A 17,726-nucleotide genomic window follows, 5' to 3' on the forward strand; every position below is an offset into this window, starting at 1 on the left:
GCACAGGGTTTCCCCCCTGCATTTTAACATTGCTAAAATCAGGATGTATCTTACAATGGAATTTTTTAAAATTCTAAACTTAGTAGCTAACACTATTTGCTAATGAAAGCTTGACCAGTATCCAACATAGGCAAAATTTACTTAACTTCCTCCCCTTCATTTCAGTCATCCCTCATTAGGAACCATCTAGACTCCCAAATTCCTCATCATAACTAAACCCAAGGAAAAATTATCTAACCCTTTGGAGGACACAAAAGGTAGGAATTAATGTTTGAATGTGATAAAAAAAAAAAAGGCTAGCTGTTTCCTCAGCAAAATCAGTAAAAGAAAAATGTGATTTCTGGTAGGCTATTTATTATAAGTAAATACGTGATCACACAAAACTTGGACAGTCCTTTGCAAATTTTTTATCCAGAAGAAATAATGTTTAACACTCTTAAAGGGATGTCCCAACTACAAAATTTTTATGTGTAGATATATTGTAGAATAGTTAAACATAGCTGAAAATGTAAGTTTTACTCCAGGATGTATTATTTATCGGGTTAGGGTTACTTAATTACCAAATCACATCTGTGCTGTGAAATAACATATTGGGGAGGCCTCTATATATTGCTACCTAGGGCTTTAATATTAGAGCTCAGAACTAACAAGGCAAGGACATCCTGAGTAGAATTTGTAAGTGTATTGTGACCCCTAAGGCCTTTGGTTAGGATTTCTGGCATGTAAGTTATACTTAGTAAAGCTAATCAAAAGTAAGGACATGTAGTCACCTTTCCTCAATGGCTCAAATTCCTGATAACCCATTTATTATGGTTCTTTATATTGGTGCTTTGATTTTGTCTTATATCTAGAAAAATACATACACACATATATAAATATGCACTAACATGTTCATTGTTGGCTAACTGTCCAACCAAGTCATCAGTATATTTTCAAAAGCCAGATGCAGCTAGGTTAAACACATCTAACATTATGTCAGTGTTCAGATAGAGCTGGCCTTCAGAAATACCTAACCAAAGGAGGTTGTCGTGATTTTATGATTGGACTGTATAACGGACAGGGGCTGGAAAATACAGGATTTTCTATACCAGAATTGTTATCAGTCTGGTGTAGGCCTATGTGTGGAAAATAGTAATTGGAGAAAAAACATTGTGATTTAAACATTTTGTTTCAGAAAGGTTTTTTTTGTACTTTATGAATGTGGTGACAAGATTATACGAAGTTATGCTGTAGGGTGGTCCTTGTTCTTCATCTTTTCATTCCATTTTGTCCCCTATTTCCCCTCCTTTTCTATTCTCTTGAGAGAGAAAATAGCTCAGGAAGCTGGCTTACAATCAGTAGTCTGGAAATGTCCAGGATTCTTTACCAGAATCTCCCTGGGCTCTCCCTGATGCAAGCAGTATTGTTTGGCATAGGTATTTTGGGGAAGTCTATCAGGCAGGGAGGGTAGCCGAGGTTGCTAACTGCAGATATTATCTTCTGCAGAAACTTAGTTGGGAATTCTTTTCTTGTCAACTTTTATATTCATCTGTAAATTAAAAAACATTCCCATTCCATTAGCCTCCCCTGCCAAAAAAGAAGTCAGGATGGATTACTTAGGAACTCTTACTTCTGAAGATTTGGTAATGTTTGGTAATCAGTATATTGTCTAGGGCAGTGTCCTCATATCCCGGAACCCCTTTTCTTTGTTGTTCTTAACCTTGTTATAAGGTAACATGTTGTCACTTATCAGAGAAGTTGTTTGATTCTTTGTCTTTTTCTTTGGATCAATTTTGATTTATAGAGGGGTTAAAGGAAACTGTAATTAAACTTGTACTTTAGAGGTTTTTTTAAACTAAACTACCTCCATGCCAAATACAATAGTCATTCAAGTATCATTGTTTTATATTTATTTATATCCTTACTAATAACCTTTTTTTAAAAACCCAATTTTACTGATATTCTTAATCCTATTCTTATTACATAGATTAAATAATCATTATATAAGATGCCATAGGTTGAGATAATTTCTAAAAAGGACAGAAATGAAAAGAGAAATAGGAGGAAATTTGAAAAGACTCCTTAAGACCTAGGTTAACATTTATGTATAACAGCAAATTCTTACCAAGAAGCCTCCAGTAATATTTCTTTAAAAAAAAAAAAAAAACTACTGGGAGGAAATGCTGTGGCTCTTACAGCATACAGAGCTGAAAGAAAAAAAAGTGCCCTTTGTTTTCTACTTCTGGAACATATTTTTAGTAACTGGTAGTACTCCAATGGTAATTTTTTCTAGATTTGTGTTATTAAATCTAAACACAAATAATTGAAGATCAATTATTTGATCATGATCAAAGATGAGACACAGATCAGTATAGCATCAATCACCCAGATATTTTGGGGGAAGAGAGACGTGATGGTCAGGAAGCAACTTTCCTTGCTAGGAAACTTAATATATAATACTTTAAGAATGAAATATTTCTCTCTGCCTCAATTTTAAAAAATCTGTGAAATGGAAATAATATTTTCATAGTTCTATTTTAGGATTAAATGAGATAATACATGCAAACAGTTAAGAATAGTGCTTAGCATCTAGTAAGCCCCTCAGTAAATTTAACTGTTGCTCCTCTTGTTTGGGTTTTTAAAAAGAGAGCCCATACTCAGGGACGGCTGATGGTAAAAAACACCTACAATTTAAGATTTAGCAACATAGTTAAGATTCTCTTACTTACTCCACCTATTTGTTGAATTTTGCTTTAGGAAAGTGGGGTAGGATTTAAATCCCTTATTCTGGTTTAGTTGAATGAATACATCTAGTAACAAGTGAAATAACCACATCTATTTTTTTTTCCCTTTTTGTTTCAGGTTTCCCCTCAAAAAACCTATAAGGTAAGTTGTTGAGTTGCAACTACTTACATGTTTAGCTAAAATTTTAATTAGAAGCATTCCTTTGAAATTATGGTGGATTTTTATGGTTTTTGAAAACGTGGATTTTAAGTAGTTTAAAATTTCAAAATGTTTTACAAATATAAAATGTAATGGGTTGCATTTTTCTCTGGAAGATGATATTGTTTTGATAACATTTTCAGTGTTTTTATTACAAACATTTAAAAAGTTTGTTTAAATTGGTACTTAAGGTCACTCCCTATGAAGAGATTTAATTTTAAAATCTATTGTGACTGTTTTCAGTTGTGAAGAGCTTGGGGAGTGTAAATGGATTGCCAGTTTTTGATGTGTTTTATCACTTGGGTAACTATAACTGCCTTTAGTTAATGAACTTTGGCAAACTAGATCACTCTTGATTATTTTAAAATGGTAAAGGAAAAAGATTCAAAATGTTCAAATATTGTCTATGCCTATATCCATATCGCCATGTTTACTCATTTCTCGGGATTAAATGCCTCTTCCTCAGTACTGGTTCTTGAACATCTCTCTCATCTTAATTGTCATAAGTATTACTTAAAATGTAGGTTATATGTCATTTCTTATTATTCTAATACTTGTATCATTTTTATTGAAAGTGTAGGCCAATGCTAATTTTGGCATTTCATTTAATTAGAGGTGTATGCATTATAGTTACGGTCTTACTGCCCAGCCCTTTTCTAATCATTTTAATTAGGTAAGTTCTAAGGAAAATAATAATTCTAATGTCACCTGGTCCTGGCTAAAATTTCTATGGCTGAAATTATAGGCAGGCTTTAAGTGAGACTTGCCTAAGATTTTTTTTTTTTTATCTATGCTCTGTTTACACAGTGATTTTGAACTTGATGATAGTATATATAGGATTGGGGAATGTGTTTAATTACTTTTAGGTACTGTTTTCTTATCTGTTAAATGGAAATAATAGTAACCTATGAAAACTATGAAAAGAATTTAAACAGTTATTTTTAAGAATAAAATAAACTTTAATACTAAATACTACTTTGATTATTTTTAAGCACTTTTTGTAACTAAGTAAATAGACTCTTTTTTACACATAGCATAGACTGAATTTTAGAAGTTTTTGAAAAATAAAGAGAGCTTGTGAGACTGTGTAAAGTAAGCTGATTTCTTGGTTTCTTTTTGTAAGACACACTTGGGATTTCTAAGTTAAGTTTTTATTCTAGTGACTTGCATGTAGTAATATTTGATTGCTTTGATTTAATTTAGGCATGGAAGTATTTTGAACCGAGAGTCACCAACAGATAAGAAGCAGAAAGTTGAGCGCAGTGCATCACATGATTTTGATCCCACAGGTAAAATACTGTTCTCCCAAAGAATATTGAGAGTAGTGAAGTTCAGAATAATATAGCTTAGGCAACATACCTACTGGAAACACCCAGGAATAGCTATTTGATCTGTTTAGGACTCTTCAATGATGTAACATAAAACCTTTGCATTCGAGCAATGCAAGCATATTTAACATTCAACACTATGGATTCCACTATGGAAGCATAATTGTAGAGTGTATTACATTTTTAAATGATAATACAACTGATTATTATGTCATAATTGGAGGTTTTGGTCAAACCAATGACTTAGTATTAAGATAAATCATAAGTATAAACAGTGGTCTCTCATAAAATCAAGGCTATAGCAATCACAGATTTTTATAGTCATTTAAAACTTAAGGCGTGATCATGGTAAATTGGAGTATTGGATGAAATACAGTTTCAAAAATTAATGATCATCTCATCTGAGAGTAAGCAAATAAATAGAGATCCCTTTTTCTTCAGTCAAAACATATTCTGAACTCAAGAGTCTTTCAACCTCAGTAGTGTTGATCTTTCCTGGAGTTTTCACGTTAGTCGACTTTTGACTATTTATATCCTTAATTTTACATGTTTTTATTGAACTCTTTTGTAAAACAGGCTTTGCTTTCTCCTTGTAAACTCACTCAGTACTTGATTTATAATAATTACTTGGTAATTTTGCTTTTGTCATTTGAAACTGATATGTGTCTACTTGTGCATATATTGGTTCCTCTGACAAAGATAAAGTTAGTAAATGCTAAGGTCTCAGATATGTAAATATAATGTATCTATTTTTTAGACATTTTCATTTAAGTATAAAAATTTTAATTTTTAATAGTTTTTTTGTATTTATTTAAGATGCTTCATACTTTTAGTATAAACCACTCTTTTATTTTGAAAAAATACTATAAATATTATCTAGGAAGGAAAGACTAGGAAGTTGGATAGCTAATAATTTGCCTGCATCTTGGGTAGTAGATAAAAATGAAATCCTAGTCATCAGTTTAGGAGGTTTTGGTGGGAGTGTGTAATACGTACATCTGGATCTCTGTGAAAAGATACCTGTATTTCAGACACCTGACTTTGACATGGGGCTCAGAAGTTTTCATTTATATTATGATTTGTTATTGTTTTACTGATGAGGGTCACAAGTTTCTGTCCTATGTTCATAAAAGCAGTATAATCTTGTTAGGTTGACTTATCCTGTGTTGTTCATCTGTAATGTCCCATCTCCAAAGACAGACAGAGCAAAATGATATGCAGTGTTTTCTAATGCAATTATTACAGCTTTCAGTTGTCATCTTTACAGTTGTCAGATGATATATTTTGTAGACTATTCATGTGTTGTTTTGTTTGAACATATTTTTATTGTGCTGTCTTTTCTTCAAAAAAAAAATCTTCAATATATGTCATTACCTGTGCTGTTCGTGACTATTCTAAGTGCTGTCACCTGTGATATTCAAACTGTGTTTGCACGATTTAACTTGATGATGATTCATTCTTTTTTCCCCCATGAATTTTTCCCCTTACATTGGTCTCCATATTTTCTATATCTCTCTCCTTTTCTCCCGCTCTCGTGCAGATAGCTCCTCCAAGAAGACAAAGTCTAGTTCAGAGGAGAGTAGATCCGAGATATATGGTAAGCTGATGGAGCCAATTCAGCCTTGCACCCGGGGAGCTTGCTTCATGCTGTTTCTTTCTTTCTTTTTTGTTTTCCCTTAATAACTGCAGCCTTCCTTGTGTCTGCTCTGCATGGCATGATCCGCTGCAGGGAAAGGGAGCCTGGGTTTTAATGTGGCTGTCATGTGGAAACCTAAGGTTGCTAGAAACTAACATTGTAGAGTAAGAATAGGCCACGTTACCAACCTTCTCTTTGATCTGGTTTACGTTAGGAAAGTGATTATCTCTAATATGTGTGGATCAGGTTCCTTGAAATAACATGGATGGGCTTTGAGGTCTTGGCATCTTCTTTCCATGTCCTCTTTGCAGTTTGGATCATGTAGAATTTTATGCCACCTGCCTTTTCCTCTGAGTATAGTAGTGGTGTGATTTAGATGTGTTACCAGTTCTTTGGAATTTTTATTTTACTTTTTAATTGCCTCATTTTCTGGAAATGCTGAGCTTGTATAATCTAACCACAAGAGCACAAATTCCTCAAGTATTTTACTTTTGTAGCTTGAAGGATTCGTCTTTATCTTTTATAAGTTTTCCTGAAGCTTATTCTGAATGGGAACATTTCAAAATGGCACCTTTTAAATATTTAACCTCAATGTTCAATTTTTGCAACAGATTATCGAAACACTAATATTTCCAGAATGTGCCCTGTCTTCCAAAGATAAAGTAAATCATGTTTGTGAAGTTCATACATATTTTTCCTTTTCCTTTGCATAGTTTTACCTGCTCTATTTCCTTGTTTTGGTATCTAATTAGTTTTTTGAGAAAAGTGAATAGTAGAAGCACATCTCCTAGAACCAAGACTTTTAAAATAATCTCTGAAAGACTAATAAATTACTTCTTTTTAAGAAGATTCCAAATTTGGCCTCAAAGGAAAACCAGGTCTTCTCCAATAGAACCAAAAGTCTATCAAGTGGAAGTCTGCCCAGGTGCAGTTGTTGCCTAGTTTGAGATACATGAAAGGTAAAGAAACTAGGAAAATGCCCCTCCCTCCCTTTTAAGACACTATAATTTATATCTCCTGACACTTGAACCCATAATATCAGATACTTTTGTACATTATGAAGACTCAGTGTTTGTTTATAAACCAGTTAATGCCTGTGTGTAAGATAGACACACATAGTTCTTTGCATGGGTGTTTGTGACCAATGCTTTTTCCATATAGTTACACCTTTTATAGTGTTTCAACGGGAAATGTATATTATGCTGTATGGTATGTCAAATTTATGCTTTTCCTTCCCTCCAAAGTATTTGACAACACATAAGTAATAAATAGCTTCTGAATTTCTCAAGACTCTGTCTTCTGTTCTGTACAGAGAGCTCTCTTTGGTTTAGTGTTTCCTTAGGAATGTGAATACGCTCTTCATGGCTCCATTCTTTTCCAGTAGCCACTGCAGTGTAGTACTTCATCTCCCCACCATTCTCCTAGATCTGTGTTATGTTTGCAAAAACTTATTCTTTGCTTTGGGTAATCAGGTGATTAGGTATGTGTGCAAAGACTTGCTATTTGATTTGGGTGTTAATATTCCAGTGACAGGAATATTAACACTAGTTCAGACATGCCATTGGCTTGCTAGCAATAAAAACATTTTAAGTGGTAATGGGGAAGGAAGGTGTGGCTTCTTTGTGTGTTTGTTTCTTGAGAACCCTTGAAATGCCTTTTTTAGAAGGAACTACTCCATGAGTCCTCAAAAAGCACTTAAGGGATGAGTTGATCAGAACAGAGTTAGCACGCTAACTTAAATCTCTTTGACATTACAAATATTTTATCACCTGTGTGAATAGACTTCTTCAGACTTTGTGCAGTTAGTGTGTCTAGAGTCAAAGAAAGCTAGGAAATACTGGTGACATTACTGTATTAACAAATCCACTTCTAACTTTTGAGATTATACATTGTCTTTTCCTGGGGTAAAATTAATTAGTGGGATACTCAAAACAAATGCTAGTTATTCACTGACAAATTATTTGTATTAAGCTCTCAGCCATTTTTAGAGCTATTTTGTGAGATAGATTTACTTTGCTCATTTTAAAAGGAAACCAAGTGTTTGTTTTATATTCATTTCTTAAGTTTCTGCCTGGTGCTGCCGTAGGTCAGTGTTTATTCCATTTCTCCTTATTTTTCCCTCTGTGCCTTTTGATCATGTTCAGATCTATTTTCTGATTTGCAGTTTTAAAGATACTTAATTTTCTGTTTTTCTCACTAATGTAATGGAGAAATTTTGTGGGGTTTTATGGGATATGAGAGATTTAGTAAGGGAATTTGACTTAGACTGTGTAGCTTCTTCCTAATTTCTGTCTTGATTTCTTGAAGAGATTCCAGCTGGTTGTATTTTGTACCAGAAAATAAGCCATATCTTTTGAAGCTGTCTTACTCTGCCAGGGCTGGTTAGTTTAACCCACAGAGAATTTTTTTTCTGAGTCTGAAAGTCTGAGATCAGGGTGCCAGCACGGCTGGGTTCTGGTGGGAGCTCTTCTGGCTTGCAGATGGCCACCTTCTTGTTTTGTCCTCATTGGGCTTTTCCTTGGTACAGCCACGTTGTGGTGGGTGGGGATGGAGGGGGCATGAAGGCCGGGTGGGGGTGGGCGGGTGACAAGGCCTCTGGTGTCTTTTCTTATAAGGCTACTGATCTCCTCCTGGGGCCCCACCCTCATGACCGCATCTAACCCTAATTACCTCCCAAAGTCCTCACCTCCAGTACGATCACTTTAGGGGTTAGGGCTCAACAAATGAATTTTGGTGGCCGGGGAGGGGTTGGGGCACAAACATCAGTAAATAACAGAAGCAAACTGTATTTGAAATACCCTGGTTTGGATGCAGCAGAGTGGTATGTTTTTAAAAATCATATCTTGCTCATATTCAGGTTCTCATATCTATAAAAAAGAAAAGTTTTTTTTTTATTCTTATTCCCATAATTATTCTGCTTTCTTCTTCAGTCTTGGAAAGGGTATTCTACAACATGAACCTTCTATGTCCTCATAAATCATTCACTCTTGAAATCTGACTTCTGAACACTTACTATCTGGAAGGTGAATCAAAATATCCTACTTGACAAATCTATGAACTTATAGTTGTCACCTTCCCTCTGAGCCATTGACAATACTGATGTCCTCTCTTTGGTTTCTATAATAATGCATTAACCTGTTTTTTTATCCTTGTAATTGTTTTCTCTTTTCTTTACTTGATTGCTCTGCCCTTCTTACAAATAGGCATGACCCACGTTTCTGTCCCTGATCTGTCTCCCTATTTCCAGTCCTACAGTTTTCACGGTGCAATGCTTTCACTCTGACTATCCTTCAAATTCCCAATGACCAATCTGAAAATCATCATTGTTCCCTATGGCTAGAAAATCTTCCCCTTGATTTCCTTGACTCTTTAAATGGCACTGTCATTCCATTCACCTGGTCTTATTTTCTTAAAATTACCTTTGACTTCTCCCTTTCCCTTGTCCTCTGTAGTCAACTACTTGCCAGGTCGCATTGATGCCATATCCCATTGTTTTTCATTCCTCACTTGTTGGTTCTGTCCCCACTGCTTTGTTCAGCTGTTCATCATGTTATAGGACTATTTTAATAGACTCACAGCTGTCTTTCACTTCTGTTTCACATTGATTCACTTCCTTTTCTCCATTGTCCTATATTCTGTCAGATTAACATTACTAAAGATTTGGTCATTCACTTGCTAGGAAAGTACAAATAGTCATTAATATATGCTGTAATTTTTTTTCAGTTTATCATTATACGTTAATCTACATGATTTACCTAAAGGTACCAAACTCTCCTCCAAATGTTCATTTCCCAAATATGCTTGATATTCTTTCTTGGCTCATGTCATCCCCTTCATCTAGAATGGTTTACCTCCTGTAATTCCCTGTTAGAATCCTCCCCCAGCCTTCAAGTCCAGTTTAAATACTGCTTCCTGCACAGGGCTTTCCTAGATTTTCCTAGCTTCTGTTGTCAGAACTTTGACATCCTGCATTGTATTGGGTTATTTTTATTTATATTCATCTTTGCATCTCCCATTAATGCCTGACACCCTGGAGGCACTCATTAAGTGAGTTTTAAATGAGTGATTGTTGAAATTGGGATGAAGAGTTTTAGTAAAGAGAATTGATGGAATAAAAATGTTGACTCATCTTCATTGGATTTTTCTTGTCTTCTGATAAATTTTAATGCAGAAGAAAATATAACTTAGAAAACAGGCTTATTGCTGTTAATTGTCTAAAAGAATGAAATCAGCATACTTGGAACTTAAGGCTCCTCTTGTTGGCAGCTTTGTGCCTTTAGAATCAAAAAGCTTCTTAATCCAAGGATTATCTGAGGTCTTACTCATAAAACATGTAAGTCTGGCAGCAGTTTAAAAATGAGCTGTTTTTACAAGGTTGCACATCGTCTTTCTCCACACCCTTTCCTGAAGCTAAATTCTTAAGAGGTGAGACTTAGAAAAGTTCGGTCATGTAGTAAAATCAAAGGTAAAGAAAGACTGATGTGCTTTCACTCAAGTAAATGCAGAGTGGAGTTAGCATTTTCCTTACGTATTTAACACTCCGCTTTCATTGACTTGCTGCTGGCACTGTAGTTGTTGCCTTTTCCCAGGAATGTGTTGCAGTGACACCTGAGAGGACTTCCTCACCGTTTTCACAATACCTTTTTATGACTTCTCCTCCCCACTCCAAAGCATTACAAAGACCTAATTTTTTTCACTTTCAAAATGTAATCATTGGTAATTACCTTTTGAGTACAATCTTGTTATATTGGTTCAAGTACCACATTTTTAGGAACAGAAAAATGTCCTTTGTTATAGAGAAAATTTAGGAAAGTGTAGTACAACATAACTTTAATAGAACATCTCTACTTCGCTGATGATATGGAGTATATCTGTTATCAGCTTCCAGGTGGACTATCATAAATAAGCCTTAAAGGACAGGAAATAAAGACAAAAATTTATTTGTAACTAGAGGAGTTATTTTAGGGTAGATGGGAAATCAAATTATTTTAGTTACAATTTAGCCAAGGCAGAAGATTTATGTCCTTATAGAAGTATTATGTAGTTTTCAGGGCTATCATTTTACTTTTCCTTAAAAAGTGATGAAGTATGATTTGAAATTTTCTTTGTGTAAAATAAATTCAAATTTGCTTAGTCAGTATCCATCGAGTATTCCGTTCCAGGCACTATGGTAACGGATAGGGATACCATAGAAGACCTGCTTTCTAAAACTTCACAGTCTAGTACAAAAGAAAGAATTGTAATACATTATGGTAAGTACAAGAATGGAGATATACATTTGTTTACCAATATTCCATATACATTTTAAAAATAGTTATGAAAAACATCTTCATATGGCACTAAGAACAATAAGAATGAAGAAATATTGCTGTGACGAAGTGTCAAGCCTTATCATTATCAAATTTTAAGCTTTATCATTTCTTATCTGTTGAACACTCTGCCTGTCTTCATACCAAGTGCTTGGGTAAAGTTCTTATTAAAGAGATTTTACAACCTTATAAAAACTCATGGTCAGAGTTAAACACACTTGTGGGGTAATTACAACTAATGAACACTATACAAGACAATAAGGGATTTAGGAAATGAGGAAAATCAAACCATGGACTATATGTATTTGTAAAAAACAGAAAAAGTACAATGATGGAAGGTTTTTGTGGGTTGTTTTTAAATGAAATTTGAAAATGGCTGTTTTGGAGATAGAACTCCACTTTTATCTTTCCCTTCTTTTATCACACGTATGGCCTGTTATCCATACCATACTCTCATTCTTACTCTTAGTGAGACGGCCTTGTTTCCCTGTTTGTTTTTCTATTGTCCTTTCACCCAGATTTTAAGTCCTTTGAGAGCAAAGACGTCTAGGTGTTTTGTATTTCTTCCAACACCTACAGATTGCAGTGTTAAATAACAGGTGCTTAGTACAAATTTGCTAAAACAAAGAAGTATTTGGTTTTTTTTTGTCAAAAAGAACATTTCAAAGATATGATTATTTCATCAGTATTGGTGATTTCAGTGTCAAGGGTGGAATGCATCCTCTTGTGGGTTAAAATGACTTTTGGTCTACAGCAAGTAGAACATTCCTTTCAAGAGAAAAGGAAAGCATTCTGTTTGGTTTTTGAATGGGAAGGACAATGATAGATCTAACCATCTGAGTATTTCTGAATTTTGAATGGTGTGACAAGACTAGTTTTCAGTAAATTATGACCCCAAATCTAAAGTTTATGCAGATGGCACAGCTTTAAAGGACAGAATAATACTAATTTGAATTCTATAGATTCTGAATTGGCTGTATATGTGAAGTATGTTTTCCATTTTATTGGTCTAGTAATTTTTATATGTTAAAATACATCAAATTCCACATCAGCAGATAGAATAATAATAATAAACAGACAATGTGGGGTTGGGAAGAGGAGAGAGGTGAACAGGATGCACACACAGCTCTTTCTCTTTTTCCTCTCTGTCCTTTGTTGCTTGTCCACTCCTTTTGAAGCAGAATTAAAAGGGAAAGTTATCAGGCTGAACAGTTTTGAACTGGAGAAAACATATTGCAGTATTCCCAGGTAATCCTGATACATTTACTCAACCCTTAACAGTCTGTTGGGACCCTAGGACATTTGTTAAAATTGACTGTGTGTGGTGGTATTTTTTTCTCTCTCTCTTTGATCACCTCCTTTTCTGAGCTTCCATCCATCTCTAGAGTCCTTCTTTTCCAATTTTCAGTACTTCATTAGCAATTTCTAAAAATTTCCTCTGTGTCAGAACATAAGACAGGTACCAAGATAAGATTGTAAACAAGATAGAGACCCTGAACTCTTGGAGCATGTAATCTGATGAGAGGATAAAAACAAATGTGAGTCAATTATGAGCAATACGGGTACTATGAGAGTAAGTAGAGAGTGCGGCAGGAATCCTTAAGGGGGTTCTTAGCCCAGTCTGGGTATCTAGGGAAAACATGCAGGAGGAAGATTTGTTCTTGAGGTCTTCTTGGCTGTCTCTCATCTTCTGAAGTTACCTGTCACAGGGAGCCTGCCTTGTAAAATGTCCCTTCTTTCTTTCCTTCCTCGTCCAAAATTAATATGCTAATTTGTTAGCACAAAACAAAATTTAGACAAAGACATAAACAAGGATTCATTCTTTTAAGGAGTATTTGCATTAGTGATAAGAGTTTGTTAACACAAAAGTGTTTTGAATTGATGGTGTGGATAGATGAGTAATATATTTCTGAGCAGGAAAATCCAAGGCAGCCTACCCCAATCATAATAAAATTAGTTAACACTGAGCTAAGTACTTTATGTACATCATATTCAAGTGGAGTACATTAACACAGCACTCTCACCCCTTACTACTCCTCTCCTTCATTCTTTACAAGCACCCTGTTCTCTACAGAGACCTGAGAAAAGGTTGCTTAAGCAAGCACCAATATTAGAAACTTAATTCCCTGCTTTTCAGCTCTTGGGAGATGGGTGGGAGAATTGGGAGGGATGGATATATTATGAAAAACATCTTTTCAGTGTTGCATTTGTCTTGATTTTTATTTTAAAGCCAATGTCTAATTTATTTTGGAATTTCAAATAACTGTAAAGGAGGTTATTAGATGTCTATTTTCTGAAAACAAGCATGGATTTTAAAGGATTCTTATAAATCATTGCCTTTTATTTTGAGGTTCTCTGAGTCTTATATTTATTATACTGTGTACTAGAAATTTATAAAGAATGCCTTTTCCCTTGATTTTATGTGTTTATGCTCTTCTATTTATAGTTTTTCCTAACTACGTGAAGGAAACAACATTAAGCAAAAGAAAAAGGTTAAGTTATGGTGGGTTAACAATCTTCTGCTCCCGTTACAATTTACTGTTTTGTGGGAGTAGTGAATATGTGAACTCAAGTGCTGTTCAGTTGGTGATCTCTAGAATCGAGAGTTAACAATTTTTTTAAATGTTGAAAATCAACGTTCTTGAGGTACAATGTACATAAAATAAGATGCATTTGTTTTAAGTGTACATTTCAATAACTTTTGACAAATGGATATACTCACATAACCATTACCTTAGTTGAGATACAAAACCTTGCCATCACCTCGCAAAATTCCTTCATGTCTCTTTGCAGTCATTCTCACCCCTCCTCTGCACTCCACCCCTAGGCAACCACTGATCTGCTTTTTATTACTATAGTTTAGTTTCACTTGTTCTATATAGGAGTCATATAGTATGTACTGTACTCTCTTTTGTAGCAGCCTTCTTTTGCTTAGCATGTTTTTATGATAAATCCATGTTTGTTGCATGTATGAATAATTCCTTTTTTAAAATCGGTAAGTAGTATTTTATTATAATAGATATGCCACAGTTTGTTCATCCATTCATCTGTTGGTGGGCATTTGAGTTGTTTCTGTTTGGACTGTTAGGAACGAAACTACTGTGAACATTTGTGTACTAATCTTTTTGTGGACATGAGTTTTCATTTCTCTTGGGAATGAAATGGCTGGGTCATATGTAAATGTATGCTTGTCTTTGTAATAAATTCCCAAACTGTTTTCCAAAATGTTTGTACCATTTTAACTCCCACCACCACATATGAGAGTTCTAGTTGCTCCACATCCATGTTAACACTTGGTATTATCTTTTTATTTTTAGCCATTTTAGTTAGTGTGTAGTGGTACCTCACTGTGGTTTTAACTTGTATTTTCCTGGTGACTGCAGAAGTTGAACACCTTTGCATGTGCTTATTGGCCATTGGTGTCTCTTTCTTTGTGACATGTTTATTTAGATTTTTTGTGCCTTTTAAAATGTGTCTTCCATTATTGAATTGTAGAGTTTCTTAAAAATACAATTTGTTTACAAGTCTTTTATCAGATGTTTATATTGTGAATATTGTCTCCTACTCTGTGGCTTTTTTTTTTCATTTTCTTATCAGTCTTCAGGAGAACAGATATTTTAAATTTTGAGTCCAGTTTACCATTTTTTCATTTTTTTTGTTTATGGTTAGTGCATTTTGCATCCTACCCAGTGGTCTTGAAGATTTTCTCCTGTGTTTTCTTATGAAAAGTTTTAGCTGTTTTATTTAGGTCCAATATTTGCTCTAATCTTTGTGTAGAGTTATGAGTTAAGGTTCAGGGTTTGTGTTTTCCATACTGGGATCCAGTTATTCTAGTGTTTCATCTGTAGTAGGGTCACATACTTATGACATTTAAATATCAGCAAGAAATATATATGCATACACACACATACATATTTATGCATATACATTAATATGCAGCCTTTAACATATCCTTTGTTTTGTAAGTCAAACTTACTGAAAAGGTCATGGCTCTTTGTATAAAAATCTTTGTTTTGAAGAAGTTTATATTTTCTAATCATCATTATACTTGTGCTCTTTTACATGTTTTATATATTGAATTTTAGTGAAATACTTAGATTCTGCAAAGCTTAAAGTATTAAATCTTTGCCTAACACAGAGTTCAGGACCTTCAGATCTAGATCTCTGATAAACAGCCCTGGGTACTAATCAGGGTTCTAGTGTGGGGCATCCTGATCCTTTGGTTGTGGTCCTCCTTCTCTTCCCTTGCCCTGACAATGTTTGTTTGCTGTTTAACTGGAAGGAAAACAAACTTTCCTGTAGGAATCAGGTAAGTATATGAAAGAAAAAGAAGTGGTTTAGCTTACAAATTCTTTATCTTTTCTGCTTTTTTGTCCTTTCTCTGTATTTTTTCTATGAGCCAAGGTCTTTCTTCCCTTTGAACTTTTTCAAGCTGCAGGCGCTCTGCAAGCACCTCCTTTCTTTGTGTAGTCTGTTTTTCTGAGTATATATTCCTGAGAATGAGATTGGACTTCTCTACAGTTTACCGTGGAATACTCCTCACCTAATATCCCAAAACATTTCATTTTCTTGGGTTTAAACACTAATTAGAACACCAAAAACCCAGGGTGGTGGGGGAGGATTTTCTGTTACAAATAAACAGTATAAATGTGAATGGGCTTTCCTTCTAAGTGTCTCCTCTCTAATACTTTCTTTTCCAGTTCGCCATTGCTGTTTGTAATCTTGGAACAATTCTGTTCTGCCTGTCTAGTGAGAAATCAACATGTATGACTCTTTGCGATGTTCTTGTTTGTTTTGTCTACGAGGATTATTGCTCTTATTTTTTATATGGGTTTCATGTCTACCTTGTATTTCTCCAGATAGAATACAGTTCATTACTGATATATAACTGTCTTTTTCTCTGTTTTCTTTCTTTCTCTCTTTACCCTGTGGTTCTTGTGCAGGTCTTGTGCAACGTTGTGTGATCATCCAGAAGGATGACAATGGATTTGGGCTGACGGTCAGTGGGGACAATCCAGTCTTCGTGCAGTCTGTCAAAGAAGGCAAGGCATTTTTAAAAATGGTCTTGTCACTTGGGAACAAACAGATTAAGAATAGAAATGCTTAAATAATGTGTCTTGTCCAGAAGGAACTAATCACAGGCAGTGTAGGTATATGGACTATTGTGCTAGATCTGTCTTTAGTGTCATAGTTATAGGCATGAATTGACCCCAGTTGATTTGATTTTCTTTGTACTTTATAGAAAGAATACAGTTCTTACATAGTTTTAGAAATCATATAACTCCTTGACCATGATACTTTATGCATTATCACTTACAGAAGTTTGTGGAATTATATTTCTTCATGGCACCAGAGACATTTGATAGAGACAGATTAAAGAGATGGTTATTTGCTCAAAAATATCCATTCTTTTCCCAAAAGGATGATAATAATAACTTCTAATGCTATTACTATATTTTGAGTACTTCATTTATGTGGGGTGCTATAATTTGAGGTAGGTGTATTTTCTGCCCAAAAAGGTGATATTTACAGGTGATATTTAGGCTTAGAGTAAAATAGCGTAATGTCATTCAGTGGTCACACAACTAGTGAGTGGCAGAGGCAGGATTTGAACCTGAATCTGTTTGACTTTACAGCCCATGTTTTTAATCACTTTTTTACACTGCCTCTCTTTCAGGAAGATTATCAGTGAGTGAAAATGAATTCTATTTTAAGTTATTAATTTCTCTTATAGATGGAGCAGCCATGCGGGCTGGAGTACAGACAGGTGACCGAATCATCAAGGTAAGGAGAAGACTGTTATGGAATTTATGGTAGATTAAAAAACAGCATGTATTAGCCATATTTTGATTTTTTTCACTTTGATTTTTTTTAAAAAACGGACCATTATATATGATAGATTTCTTGACAATTAAACTTGTTTTATTTATTTTAAAATGAATATTACTCTTTAGGCAATTAGGGCATAATACAAAGCTTGAGTAATGGAGTCATATATGTTCTTGGATAGGAGAGTAACTCACTTTTGTAGAAGTAATGTCTCTCCAAATTAATCTGTTTAGAGGAGATTCTCATAAAATATGCTAGTAAAGTTAGGGAGGTGTGTTGTTACTTGTCAAACTGATGATTATTCCAAATGAACTGTATAAAAGTATAATAATAGTTCAAGAAAAAAATGTGTCATGTATATGGGTATGTGAGATGGTGTGGATTAATTTAAAGCAATTGACTCTAGTCTAGAATAGACTTATCAGTGGAACACACTGGAAAGTGAGAAACAGGCCTTGAATTCTGATCATTAGGGAAAGAATGGATTAGTCAGTAATTACTCCTAAGACAGTTGTTAATTTGAATACTTAAAGTCAAATTAGTATACAGGAAAAGGCACCATGAACATATTTACAAAGAACTATCGGGAAAAAAAATTTTGAAACACACTACACAGGATAGTATCCTTAATTGGAAAGAAAACTTTTAAGTTATTAAGAAAAAGAGTAGTCTAATAGAAAAATGGGCAAAGAATTTTATCAA

General features: G+C 34.4%; 1 protein-coding gene across 3 annotated transcripts in view; it reads left to right on the forward strand.

Moving 5' to 3' along the window:
* ARHGEF12 (Rho guanine nucleotide exchange factor 12) overlaps positions 1–17,726 on the forward strand; it is a 129,292-nt gene that overhangs the window by 58,728 nt on the left and 52,838 nt on the right. Inside the window, exons 2-6 of one of the 3 annotated variants that reach the window (XM_036887648.2) lie at positions 2,842–2,865; positions 4,126–4,211; positions 5,791–5,847; positions 16,139–16,237; positions 16,930–16,979. In XM_036887648.2, the coding sequence (XP_036743543.2) occupies positions 2,842–2,865; positions 4,126–4,211; positions 5,791–5,847; positions 16,139–16,237; positions 16,930–16,979 (316 nt within the window). The remainder of the gene's footprint in view (positions 1–2,841; positions 2,866–4,125; positions 4,212–5,790; positions 5,848–16,138; positions 16,238–16,929; positions 16,980–17,726) is intronic. The other 2 variants (XM_036887649.2, XM_057490745.1) reach the window with 2 other exon arrangements.

The sequence above is a fragment of the Manis pentadactyla genome, chromosome 13 (assembly GCF_030020395.1).
Source record: "Manis pentadactyla isolate mManPen7 chromosome 13, mManPen7.hap1, whole genome shotgun sequence".
Taxonomy (NCBI): Eukaryota; Metazoa; Chordata; class Mammalia; order Pholidota; family Manidae; genus Manis; species Manis pentadactyla.